Here is a 14,879-nt window from a genome sequence, read left to right as displayed (position 1 = left end):
ACAGATGCAGATGCCACTGATTCTATAACCAGCCCTTGTCTGGCTATACCCATGAGCCAGTGTCACTACTGTGTCATTATATAGTGCTGGGTGTTATTATATTGATGCAGATACCACTGATTCTATAACCAGCCCTCCTCTGGCTATACCCATGTGCCAGTGTCACTACTGTGTCATTATACAGTGCTGGGTGTTATTAGACTGATGCAGATACCACTGATCCTATAACCAGCCCTTGTCTGGCTATACGCATGTGCCAGTGTCACTACTGTGTCTTTGTATAGAGCTGGGTGTTATTATACAGATGCAGATACACATTCAGTATTTCACTCAGGCTTTATTCCATAACTTATCATCTAATATCGCTAGCAGTCTCTTGACAAGCCACTAAATTTATTCACACTACATATTTTTTTTTATTCCTAATATTTAATCAGAAAGAAAAGATATACTAAGGTTGTGGCGGACACTGCAAGGGCTAGTCACGGACACCTTGCCTATTCCTGGGCTTCGGTCTTCAATCCACCCAATCCTATACGATTGGGCTGACACCCCCTGCTAGCGGCCGATTGAATCTGCAGGGGGCGGTTTTGCGTCAAGAACTGCTTGTGCAATGATAAATGCCGACAGCGTATCAAGTCCGCTCGCACTTAAATAAATTAAATTAATCGGCTCCTTAGAGTTAAAATAAAATGTATAGCAAACATAACATAAATACATTAAAATAAAGTGTTGCACTCATTTATACACTATCTGCTAAAACATTTTTATATAAATATTAATAAAACATTTTTTATAAGGGTTCAAAGGTATATGGCCATGTATATGACTGCAAAGGGCTGATATATATATATATGTTACGGGTAAATTCAGAAATCCCAGTAATCCTAGGATTACCCGGTAAACCTGACATTACCCAAGTGGCTGTGGGTAAATCCTGATGTAATTCCCCCATATACACTATTTTTTTTCTCTACCTGGGGGGTTAAAGGAAGGCCTTGTTCTCGCACTCTCAGACTTCTTCTTGTTAGGTCAATGAAAGTCTTCAGGGCAAGTGAAAGACACTATCAGTTTCTGGGTTCAACAGTGGCGTAAATGCATTGCCACTAGAGGAGACTATTATGATAGTACCATGTTGTAGGTAAAGAGTTACTCTACACATGGTTGTAGCTCCACATGTCTAATATTGTTAATAAAGCACTTATTACCTGACAGGCATTACTTTTAGTACAACCCTTGTATATATACACTTTGGAGCCCTTTCTACTCAAATAACATAAACATCTTTATTATTCAATATTAATATTTTTAATGTGTGTTACTGAGTATTTACTGCAAATATTTTATATTCTAACGTTCTTCACATAAGGGGAATTGTTCTTTGTATTTTTAAATATATATCCCTATGCATCTGGTTTTGCTTGCGTGTAAACCATTTACTTTCAACTTACGCACATTAACCAGCCTGCTTTAAACAATTACTTTAAACAATGTTTACCCGGGAGCAAAAGCACTAAATACGGCTCCACTTGTAATCGTGCCCACATTAGGTAATGTTTGCAGAAGAATTACTAGATGGTTAGCGGATGTGCCCTTTTCCTTCATACTCACCCACTTCAGTGTTGCCCACCACAAGTTTAGCCTCTGGATAATGAGCTTTCAGACTCAGAAGCTGATTGAGATTGGTTGGTTGGATCCATGTGACTTCTTCACCTTTAACATATAGCGGTTTCAGCGCCTCATCTTTATGAATCTTTAGAAAAAGACAAAAAAACAACAACGGTAATCTGTAGAGTTGGCATATTATATTTCCCCTTCAAGGCAATTATCCTGTGCTTGCAAAACATTGAAATAAAATGCTGCTACCGTTGCTACTGCGTTCTTCTGCAAGCTACTGTGAACTTACACTAATCATTATATTACCATCTGAAACGGTTAGTTCCTTAAACGTGACTTAAAAGAATATTAAATTCAAAATAAACTAAAAAGCACATATTTAAATATATTAAATATATATATATATAAAAATATAAATATACTATTTACATAGAAAAGATTAAAGGGTCAATACATAAAAAAAAATACTGTAATTAAATAGAACATGTAACTTTATGCCAACAGCGTATGCTACAGCAGATCAAGGGGGGTAGTTATCAAGCCGTCAACCTCAAATACGCTGGAATTCCGCAGCGTATTTGTGGCGAGGCTGATTCGCCTTAGTTATCAAAGGCTACAGACCGGCAAAAGTAGAATTTTGTGACGTAAACTTCGATCCGCCGGACTCAGTCCGACACAGATCGATTCTTACGTCACTCCAGATGTTCCGCACACAAGTGCGGCACAATCTGACTACTTTTGCTAGTTATCAAAAAACTAGCAGGTACGCTCAGCACTTTTACGGCCCAGCGTACCTGGTTTTCAATCCGCCACCCTGGAGGCGGCGGATCCCATAGGAATCAATGGGAGTCTGACCATAGCGAAAGTACAAGTTCGCTGCTGCCAGACATCCCATTGATTCCTATGGGAATTGTCTGCACCTAACACCCTAACACGTACCCCGAGTCTAAACACCACTAATCTGTCCCCCCTACACCGCCGCAACTAAATAAATGTATTACCCCCTAAACCGCCGCTCCCGGAGCCCACCGCAAGCTACTCTATATATATTAACCCCTAAACCGCCGCTCCCGGAGCCCACCGCAACTATAATATATGTATTAACCCCTATCCTGCCTCCCCTACACCATCGCCACCTATAATAAATTTATTAACCCCTATCCTGCCCCCCACTACACCGCCGCCACTGTAATAAATTTATTAACCCCTATCCTGCCCCCCACTACACTGCCGCCACTGTAATAAATTTATTAACCCCTATCCTGCCCCCCACTATACCGCCGCCACTGTAATAAATTTATTAACCCCTATCCTGCCCCCCACTACACCGCCGCCACTGTAAGAAATGTATTAACCCCTAAACCTAAGTCTAACACTAACCCTAAAACCCCCTAACTTAAATATTAATTAAATAAATCTAAATAATATTTCTATTATGAACTAAATTAATCCTATTTAAAACTAAATACTTACCTTTAAAATAAACCCTAATATAGCTACAATATAAATAATAATTATATTGTAGCTATCTTAGGATTTATTTTTATTTTACAGGCAAATTTCAATTTATTTTAACTAGGTACAATAGCTATTAAATAGTTATTAACTATTTAATAGCTTACCTAGCTAAAATAAAGAGAAATTTACCTGTAAAATAAAAACTAACCTAAGTTACAATTACACCTAACACTACACTATACTTTAATAAATTATTCCTATTTAAAACTAAATACTTACCTGTAAAATAAACCCTAAGATAGCTACAATGTAATTCATAATTACATTGTAGCTATTTTAGGATTTATATTTATTTTACAGGTAACTTTGTATTTATTTTAGCTAGTTAGAATAGTTATTAAATAGTTATTAACTATTTAATAACTACCTAGCTAAAAGAAATACAAAATTTCCTGTAAAATAAATCCTAACCTAAGTTACAATTAAACCTAACACTACACTATCATTAAATTAATTAAATAAATTAAATACAAATAACTACAATTAAATACAATTACATAAACTAACTAAAGTACAAAAAATAAAAAAAGCTAAGTTACAAAAAATAAAAAACATAAGTTACAAACATTTAAAAAATATTACAACAATTTTAAGCTAATTACACCTAATCTAAGCCCCCTAATAAAATAACAAAGCCCCCCAAAATAAAAACATTCCCTACCCTATTCTACATTAAAAAAGTTCAAAGCTCTTTTACCTTACCAGCCCTTAAAAGGGCCTTTTGTGGGGCATGCCCCAAAGAAAACTGCTCTTTTGCCTGTAAAAGAAAAATGCAACCCCCCCCCCAACATTAAAACCCACCACCCACATACCCCTAATCTAACCCAAACCCCCCTTAATATAACCTAACACTAATCCCCTGAAGATCATCCTACCTTTAGTCGTCTTCACTCAGCCGAGCCACCGATGGAACTGAAGAGGAAATCCGGAGCGCCAGAAGTGATCCTCCAAGGGGCGCTGAAGAAGTCTTCCATCCAATGAAGTGATCCTCCAAGCGGCGCTGAAGAAGTCTTCCATCCGGCCGATGTCATCTTCCAAGCGGCGCTGAAGATCATCTTCCATCCGGGCGATGTCATCTTCCAAGTGGGTCTTCAATCTTCTTGCTTCAGGATCGATCTTCATCCCGCCGACGCGGAACATCCTTCTTCCCCGAAGGACTAACGACGAATGAAGGCTCCTTTAAGGGACGTCATCCAAGATGGCGTCCCTTCAATTCCGATTGGCTGATAGGATTCTATCAGCCAATCGGAATTAAGGTAGGAAAAATCTGATTGGCTGATTGAATCAGCCAATCAGATTGAGATCGCATTCTATTGGCTGTTCCGATCAGCCAATAGAATGCGATCTCAATCTGATTGGCTGATTCAATCAGCCAATCAGATTTTTCCTACCTTAATTGGTGGCTCGGCTGAGTGAAGACGACTCAAGGTAGGATGATCTTCAGGGGATTAGTGTTAGGTTATTTTAAGGGGGGTTTGGGTTAGATTAGGGGTATGTGGGTGGTGGGTTTTAATGTTGGGGGGGTTGTATTTTTCTTTTACAGGCAAAAGAGCAGTTTTCTTTGGGGCATGCCCCACAAAAGGCCCTTTTAAGGGCTGGTAAGGTAAAAGAGCTTTGAACTTTTTTAATGTAGAATAGGGTAGGGAATGTTTTTATTTTGGGGGGCTTTGTTATTTTATTAGGGGGCTTAGATTAGGTCTAATTAGCTTTAATTAGCTTAAAATTGTTGTAATATTTTTTAAATGTTTGTAACTTATGTTTTTTATTTTTTGTAACTTAGTTTTTTTTATTTTTTGTACTTTAGTTAGTTTATGTAATTGTATTTAATTGTAGTTATTTGTATTTAATTTATTTAATTAATTTAATGATAGTGTAGTGTTAGGTTTAATTGTAACTTAGGTTAGGATTTATTTTACAGGTAATTTTGTATTTCTTTTAGCTAGGTAGTCATTAAATAGTTAATAACTATTTAATAACTATTCTAACTAGCTAAAATAAATACAAAGGTACCTGTAAAATAAATATAAATCCTAAAATAGCTACAATGTAATTATGAATTACATTGTAGCTATCTTAGGGTTTATTTTACAGGTAAGTAATTAGTTTTAAATAGGAATAATTTATTAAAGTATAGTGTAGTGTTAGGTGTAATTGTAACTTAGGTTAGTTTTTATTTTACAGGTAAATTTCTCTTTATTTTAGCTATGTAAGCTATTAAATAGTTAATAACTATTTAATAGCTATTGTACCTAGTTAAAATAAATTGAAAGTTACCTATAAAATAAAAATAAATCCTAAGATAGCTACAATATAATTATTATTTATATTGTAGGTATATTAGGGTTTATTTTATAGGTAAGTATTTAGTTTTAAATAGGATTAATTTAGTTAATAATAGAAATATTATTTAGATTTATTTAATTAATATTTAAGTTAGGGGGGTGTTAGGGTTAGTGTTAGACTTAGGTTTAGGGGTTAATAAATTTATTACAGTGGCGGCGGTGTAGTGGGGGGCAGGATAGGGGTTAATAAATTTATTATAGGTGGCGACGGTGTAGGGGGGGCAGGATAGGGGTTAATAAATTTAAGATAGGTTGCGGCGGGTTCAGGGAGCGGCGGTTTAGGGGTTAAACTATTTATTTATTTGCAGCGAGGTGCGGGATCGGCAGGATAGGGGTTAATAACTTTATTACAGAGGGCGACGGTATAGGGGGGGCAGGATAGGGGTTACTAGGTATAATGTAGGTGGCAGCGGTGTCAGGGAGCGGCGGTTTAGGGGTTAATACATTTATCAGAGTTGCGGCAGGGTCTAGGAGCAGCGGTTTAGGGGTTAGTAACTTTATTTAGTTGCGGGGGGCTCCGGGGGCGCCGGTATAGGGGGTAGAACAGTGCAGTTTAGTGTGAGTGCTTAGTGACAGGCTAGCAATAAAGCTGGGAAAAAGCCGAAGAGCAGCGAGATCGGAAGATTGATAACTCTCACAGTCCGCTGCTCATCGCCCCGCGGCTTTTTGACAGCTTTATTTGATAACTTAGGCGTATTTTTTCAGGTCCGCGGCGGCGAAGGTAGGTGAGCTTAGGCGGGCGTATTGGGCCGGCGAAGGCAGGAAAGTTGACACGATGATAACTACCCCCCCATGTCCGCACGCACAATGATAAATCGGCCCCATATATTGATATATATAGGAATATAGAATGAAAAATACAAAGAGCATATACTGTATGTGTATATGAAAAACACAAAAAGAGGGTACAGTGGGAATAAATGAGCAAATGCTTAAATTAGAAGCTGTACTGATCAGGCATGTGTAAGTATCATACTCGCATTAGCCTATGGGGATATTTATCAAAGGTCTGGTCGGACCTCATCCGACAGTGCGGATCAGGTCCGTCAGACCTCGCTGAATGCGGAGAGCGATACGCTCTCCGTATTCAGCATTGCACCAGCAGCTCTTGTGAGCTGCTGTTGCAACGCTGCCCCCTGCAGATTCACGGCCAATCGACCGCTAGCAGGGAGGTGTCAATCAACCGATCGTACTCGATTGGGTTGATTTTTGGCGATGTGTATCCGCCTGCTCAGAGCTGGCGGACAGGGTTATGGAGCAGCGGTCTGGTGAACTGCTTGTGCAATGCCGCCCCCTGCAGATTCGCGGCCAATCGCTAGCAGGGGGTGTCAATCAACCCGATCGTATGTAATCGGGCTGATTGCTGTACACCACCTCAGAGGTGGCGAACGAGTTAAGGAACAGTGGTCTTAAGACTGCTGCTTCTTAACTCCTGTTTCCGGCGAGCCTGAAGGCTCGCGTGGAAACAGATGTATCTGGCCCCATTCGGGCCATGATAAATCGGCCCCTTAGTATTTATTTAGTTCACACAATAGGCCTAACCTATACTATTTATTTCTGTTTAGAATTAAATAGATAAAGTGATGTTAGGATCAGCACTCCTGGGTCATCCCCTCCATATGTAACACTGCAGGATTTGCAGGAGATAGGTGCTCAAACCTTCACAGACCCCCAACCAAGATCTGAAGGAATCAAATAGGACAAAAGGATGAAGGTAGCACTCTCAGCAACTGGAAAACACCTTTAATAGGACCTCCTATTAAAGGTGTTTTCCAGTTACTGAGAGTGCTACCTTCATCCTTTTGTCCTATTTGTTTAGAATTAAATGTAATGGTAAATTTCAGTTAACCTGTAAACATCTACAAAACAGAGCACTTCCTGACTCGCACACATCATAGTGAATCTGGAACACACACATTAGACAGACATTACAACAAGTAGCATTGAACTGGACTACTAGTATAACTCTATAATCAAGTTTAACTAATAGTTCAATGCTACTTGTTGTAATGTCTGTCTAATGTGTGTGTTCCAGATTCCCTGTGATCTGTGCGAGTCAGGAAGTGCTCTGTATTGTAGATGTTTACAGCACACCTGTAATTTATTGTACTGCATACGGAATTTATGTTTTCACACGTTTAATATAGGTGGTAGGTAAGCTTGACCTCTATTTTGTTTTTAATTTAATGTTTAGACATTTATGTTAACGTTTACATTCAGGGGTCAAGTCGAGGAGGAACCCATGGGAACGGAGTTCCTGCACTATTTTTGCAGGAGGAACTAAGTTCCCCCTGGATAGAGAACAAAAACACTTAAATAAACATTGCTGCTGCTGGTGGAAGGAGCTGGAGCATGGTCTGGTTAGGGGGATAGGGAGATCCTCTAGTAATGGGCAGTAACACTTTGTGCAATACATAAAGGGGCCGAATTATCAATCTCCGAACTTGTCTGTCTGCTCTCAGGCTGCGGACATGAATCCGCCCGATATGAATCCGCCCGATCCTATACGATCGGACTGATTGACACCCCTGCTAACTTTCTTCACATAGAAGTAAATGGCCTTTTTATTTTTAAATATATATATTTAGTTATAGATATCCTCTGAGGAAGAAGGGGAGAAAGTGCATAACCCTTCGAAACACGTCAGGATTTTATTACGTTTGCACATACTACCTGAACTCTGTGTATCTTGGGCATTTTATCGATGTATTTAAAAACATTAAGGTATTATGATTACCTCATATGACATTGAGGTTATTTTATGTGAGCATATTAAGTTACAATAAAGCTTCTGTGTATATTATAGAGGGTTGCACTATTTTTTGCTCTTTTGTTTTTTTTACATGCCAAAACGCCCAAGAGTGGACTTCAGGATCGGATTCATCACCAATATCTTTCGGCACGACTTTCCATTGTGAGCCTGAGGGACTCTCCCTACACTGTGTGGCACTTACCTCATTCGATTGAGGTTAAGGAGTGTAAGTAGACTCCCAAAGGGATTTGTCTATATGTGCTACAACTTTCATTATTTCTCCATGAACTTTTATTGCTGTTAATGTATTTTCTATAATTTTTATATTTATCTATATTTTTTACATACCTATAACAGTGTGATCTACAGGACTGTTTTAAGCATCTACATTTAGTTACATTGTTGATATTTGTGAATTATCAAAGCCTTTTGTTCTTTGAACACTCCTTTTTTTCCTAATTTTGCTATTTTTATTGTATTGTACCGTATTTACATGTACTGTAATTTGTTTATTTATCCACAATGGCAGATTAGGGTCAATATAGGCTCAGCAATTGACATTTATTTGAGTGTGAGGGGAATGTAACTAGTTACTCCATACCCTTGGAACATCTATATGGTATTTGCTTGGTTTATATTTATTATATTTTTTATATTTATTCATTTATACTTTTAATATATATGTCCACCACATTGGTATGACATTCTAGTACAAATTGCGCCATTGGTTTACAACCCCCTCTTTTTTTCTACATTTTATTTCTATCAGGAAATAGGTTTATAGGGATCCTCTTTTCCTTGATAGGTTTTCCAGGGTAGCAGACACAATGTACTATTTTTCTAGGATACCCCAGTGCCATTTTTACACTTTCCTATTTTTTGTAAAATATACATCTCTATACCTATATATCTATATAAATATACACAGGTATAGATATAGGAGCCGATTTATCATGCCCTATATGCTGCAGTTTCCGCGTGAGCTGCAGTTTCCGCTGCTCCTTAACTTGTTCGCCACCTCTGAGGTGACGGACAGCAATCATTCTGATCAGATATGATCGGGAAGATTGACACGATTGGCGGTATTGCACAAGCATGATTAATCCTAGATAACTATGGGCTCTTTTCCATTGAGCCGTAATTAGGTTTGTGTGCACTCGCAAACCGATAAATATGCTGTCAGAAGCAATATTGTTCACCGACTGCTTCCAACAGCTCGTTATACCTCAATTTCGGCAACCGGACTCCGGCTGCCGAAAACATTTTCGTATCCCATACAAAATATCAGAAGCCGGGGCGGGGCTAGCCTTGAGCCTGAACGGTCGCACAGAGCTATAGCTCCAGCTACATGTTATAAATAAATATATCCCAGACCGTCCAGCCCAGTTAACCTGATCATCACAAGGTGACTAATTGCTTTTGAACTCTACCGGAGAAGTTTAAAGATGAAGAGACACTCAAGTATTTATCTGCAGAGCAAGATTATGTAGGGCAACTAACCAGGGCCCTTGAGAGCGGCCATTTTCTAAGCCTAACTCCACATGGTATATCATGCAATGAAGAAGGACAACAAACCTCTCTCCTTATTAGAAACCCCTCAATTTGGGAGGTCAGAGAGCCTCTATACCTGGGTCGCTGACTCATGGATTAAGCCTCAACATCGCTTCGGCTGTATTACTACTACAGCGGGCAGCTAATGTCTAACGACTCGCCCACCCACTAAACGAGAGCTCCTCACTCAGATAACAACAGTCTAGTGGTCAGTCTTACATAATGGCAACCTACTCCCACCCTCTGTAACCTATTAGGAACAATGCTTGCAACATCGCGGTGGAGACTTAGGTGAAAATTTCCTTTAATCTTGCTTGTGATGCTTACGCGACTCCTAACTATGTTCCACTGACCCTGGAGATTCACAAGACGGAGCTGCACTGCCAGACGGGCGGTCCTGAACCACTGAAGTCTGAGTCTTCCATCTCGCATAATACTGTAACCGCGATCTCCGCTGGCCAAGCTGCAGCATTATGTTCTACTCATCCGCTCCTGATTCCTACTGTCTCCAGGGACTTGATTGAGGGTAAGCCCCTCCATATCCACCAGAGACAAAACCGAATGCTGAGATCCCACAGAGGACTGAGATACCTGCTACAGCCCTGTCAGCTGACGGGAACCCCTCAAGCCTTGAGATGTGGAGTGGGATAGTGCGGACACACACCCGGAGCCCAACACTCCCTCTACCTAACGGTACTTCTCAAGGTGCCAAAGGGAAGGGACATATGTCACACGAGATCATACAGTGGTTCTTACTACTTAGGTTTTGTTAACCACTCTCAGAGTTTGTCACCCTAGATATCAGGCTTCAGTTTAAAACCCAGAACACAGCCTAGCAAACGCCAGTCACTAAGAGCCCCTATGACGGCTGGTAGGCCTGAGAAATTTGGTACAAGTGACTGAGTTCACAGCAAATAAAAAGGGCGCATGTTTATTGCTTATTGCTTATGCTTATTTTATGTTTTTATGTTAGGTTTTATGTTTGTTTTATCTCTAAGTTCTTAGGAATCTGCATGTAAGGCTACACGGCAATGTTATAAGTTATTATTACGTAGGATCTTGGCCTGTTCTCTAATTTTGTATACACATTTGTAAAACTGTGGATAGTCTATTATTGTAATGTGATATTTACATATGTCCTACACCAATCACTATTATATACACAGGGACATAAAGCTTCCTACATCTGTCTCAATCATAATGCATTCAGGTCTCTAACTTTCACTTCTTTTGCATCTAATTTCCCTCATTGTGGGACAATACTAGATCCTACTTTCAGGCTGTTCTGTCTGGCTCGAGGAACACTAGACTGTTATCCCAAATTTCACACAACTATTTTTTTTTATTTTTTATTAGGGAACCAATCCTATGTGAGCTGGCCCCAGTTCTTCTCATATATATTCTCTTAGGGAGTCCCCTGACACGGATCATAGCCTCCTCTATATTAGATACTGGACATCTTCCCGGAGCTGCCCTTAGCCCAGAATAGCAAGATATTAGTTCATACTCTAGTATTACCTAATAATTAATAATTCTGCTTTGTTAGCTCCTATACAGATAATGTAGAAGTCCCTAGACCCAGACCCATTTTAAATTTATGATGTCTCTATTTACTGGGTTTCATTAACCCCCTACTTCTCCTCTCTTCATATTCCCTTAATCTTAGACATGACACACTTCTAACAAGAGTTCTACCGCACCTCCCCCCCCCCATCCACATCCCTTCTGCTTCTCCCTTTTTTTCATCTTTTTTCTTTCCCCCCTTCTTCATCTCTTTAAAGCAGCTTGGGTCTGCTGAACCTCCCCACCTTACTCTTTTAAGTACCAGGTCCAAAAATGACCATTCTCAATGCCAAATTCCTCTCCCAGTGTTAATCAGCTTCGTTGGGTTCAAAAGTAGCCCGTTGTTTTTATTGAGGAACTCATTTCAGAATATAATATAAAACAGAGGTTTAAGATGACTAGCCATACAGCTTTAATGTACTATTTTTGCTTTACTCAAAATGTTTCTGTTTGTCTTATAATTTGATATCTATATTTTATGGCATTTCATATATGTTGTATTTTTACATAACCTCAATAAAAACTATATTAAACTATAAAAAAAAATAGCAGAAGCCGCTAATCTATAAATAATACCAGGTTTCCAATGACCATGCAAACCGTTAATACAATGTGGGAGGCTGCCGATACATTGAGAAAAATGACACCCAGCTCAACTAGGTGTAAAATAGGAAGAAAAATTAGCTTTTTGAGACCTTTTTCCCATTGAAATCTAACCCGTCTCCCAAAAATAAACCGGACCCGTCAAAACCCCTCTATCTGCCATCCCTCCACATTGCAACTTATAATAAATGTATTAACCACTAAACCACCATCCCCGTAAACGCAACTAACAATAGAAGTTATTAACCTCTAAACCGCCATCCATCCCCCTACAATGCAACTAACAATAAAATTTATTAACCTCTAAACCACCATCCCCACACAACACAAAGTACCTATTTAAACTATTAACCCCAAATCCGCCATCCCCCCACAGCGCAATATATCTAAGTTAACCCCCATTACATAAAATAAAAGACTATTAAACTAATAAATTAATTAAACTACCAAAACTAAAATTCCTAATCTAAAATTTAAATAAAAAATCCTAAAATTATATACAAAATAAAACCTAAGATTTAATTTAAATAGAAAATCTAAGATTACATCAAATAAAAAAAATCTAAGATTATTATATATTAGACAAAACTACCAATACCCCTTAAAAGTGATCAGCTCTTTTACCTAAAAAAAGAAATACAAATTAGCCCCTAACAGTAAAATCCCCCACCTACGCAACCCCCCAAAATAACAAAGACCTAACTATAAAACTCTAATCTACCCATTGCCCTTAAAGGGGCATTTGTATGGGCATTGCCCTTAAAAGGGCTATCAACTTTTTTGCTGGCCATTAAAAAAATCCCTAATCTAAAAAAAAACACCCCAAAAATAAAAAACAACCTAACATTAACCCCAAAAAATGTACTCACCGTTCCTGAAGTCCGGACATCCATCTACATCCAGACGGCAAGAAGTATTCATCCTGGAAGGCAAAATCTTCGTCTAACGCGGAGGCATCTTCTATCTTCATCCCGGTGGCGCGGAGCTGTGGCAGCGCAGAGCTAACCAGGACCGGCAGCGACGACGACAACATCCAGCGCGGAGCCTCCTCTTCATGCAATCTCTGTAGCACACTGAAGCTTGAATGCATGGTACCCATTTTATATTTAGGGTACCTTGCATTCCTATTGGCTGAAATATTCAAATCAGCCAATAGTTTGAGAGCTGCTTAAATCATATTGGCTATTAAATCCTATTGGCTGTTCAAATCAGCTAAATTACTTTTAGCTGCCGGCAACTTCGGTAGCTTACGGCTCCATTTTTAACAGTTCAATGGAAATGAGCCCTATGTTTGTAAAGGGATATGAAACCCGATTTTAAACAACTTTCTAATTCGCTTCTATTATCAATTTGTTTTCGTTATTTTGGTATAATTTGTTGAAAAGCAGGGTTGTATGCTTAGGAGCAGCCCATTTCTGGAGTACTATATGGCAGGAGTTTTACAAGAATGTTATCTATTTGCAAGGGGCGGCGTTGCTGGTGCAACGCCGCCCCCTGCAGACTCGCGGCCGCCAGCAAGGAGGTGTCAATCAACCCGATCGTACTCGATCGGTTGAATTCCGGCGATGTCTGTCCGCCTGCTCAGAGCAGACAGACAGGTTCTGGAGCAGTGGTCTTTGTGACCGCTGCTTCATAACTGCTGTTTCTGGCGAGTCTGCAGGCTCGCCAGAAACACGGGGCATCAATCTCCATCCAGAGCTTGATAGATAGGCCTCAGAATATCATGAGAACAAAGCAAATTTGATAATAGAAGTAAATTGGAAACACAGATCAGTAATAATGTTGTCTTCTTGACAAGATGTATTTAGCAGTTTATCATTGCTCTATATTATCCCAGAAGACTTTTTTTATATTTTTTATGTAACTTTTAACTTGCAAAAAATATTACTCTTCTGCTTTCTAATGTGCAAGCTAACCTAGAGTATAAGGCACAGCTGTCAAACAAACATCACCAATGTGTAAAAAACCACTGCTTCTGTCACATGATGCAACAGTATGTTCATAACAAGATGGCGCTCAAGTGAGTAGGTCTCTTGCTACTGCAGTTGTACTCATCAGTTTAATGTCCCATTAATTATTATATGAAGCACCTAGTGATTTGCATGATATAATGCCGTGTGCGCTGCATATTGTATCCATAGCAGAGTTCTTACCAGTAATTCTGGGGGGAATATTGGCTCCTGTGTAGGGTCCAGAGGCTGAAATTCAGATGGATCAAACAGTGTTGAGGATATAACCTATGCAAGACAAATATAATTAATGGTTATATACAGTTGTAAAATAATGGATGCAACAAACAAAATTGAGTATAGATATTGATATTTATCAATGTGCGTGCTATGGTTCCTAGATATCAGGGCCTCCTGTGCAAGCAAACATTTGTGCAACCCACGGCTCCTGTGCAACCAGATGATAAATGAGTCCAGAGTGTTTGGTATCTGCAGCCTCTGAGGTTGCTGACAGGTTAGGAATCAGCCATCTTAAAGTGATAAATAGGTCAGAATTGAAGTGTGCACGAGTGCATTTCAATTTTAAATAGAAGCGTTTTTGGAATACACTTCCATTAGCAAAAATGCTTCTAGTAATTATTTTTAAGCGGCTGTGCGGGCTCGTGCACAAGTATTCAAACACCTTTACTGCTCAGTCAGTTAGCAGTGGCTTGTATTACACAAATTAAGTCTTCATTGACACAATACACACCCCCATCAGCTGTCTGAGTTTGAACACTGGTGTACAGGCCGTCACAGCATACGTGAGTATGCCACTGAAAACAGTAATAACTAACTAGAGGCAAGTATATTGCAAAAATGTTTCTACTGAAAATTGAAATGCACCCATGTACATATTAATGTTGACCTTTCTATTCCTTTGCTCACATGAGAAAGCTTGCTCCATTACAGCTCCAGAACTACCATTGGTGCAGCAGGTAAAGT

At 39.2% G+C, this 14,879-nt stretch overlaps 1 protein-coding gene across 1 annotated transcript in view; it reads right to left on the bottom strand.

Annotated features, from left to right (window-relative positions):
• The window catches only part of XDH (xanthine dehydrogenase), a 198,541-nt gene that overhangs the window by 156,487 nt on the left and 27,175 nt on the right, over window positions 1-14,879 (bottom strand). The window contains exons 8-9 of the mRNA XM_053712630.1: window positions 14,100-14,183; window positions 1,612-1,753 (exon numbers count right to left, since the gene is read on the bottom strand). Coding sequence (XP_053568605.1) covers window positions 1,612-1,753; window positions 14,100-14,183 — 226 coding nt within the window. The remainder of the gene's footprint in view (window positions 1-1,611; window positions 1,754-14,099; window positions 14,184-14,879) is intronic.

The sequence above is a fragment of the Bombina bombina genome, chromosome 4 (assembly GCF_027579735.1).
Source record: "Bombina bombina isolate aBomBom1 chromosome 4, aBomBom1.pri, whole genome shotgun sequence".
Lineage (NCBI taxonomy): Eukaryota > Metazoa > Chordata > Amphibia > Anura > Bombinatoridae > Bombina > Bombina bombina.
Note: the sequence above shows the minus strand (reverse complement) of the source record. Positions and strands in the feature narration are given on the sequence as shown.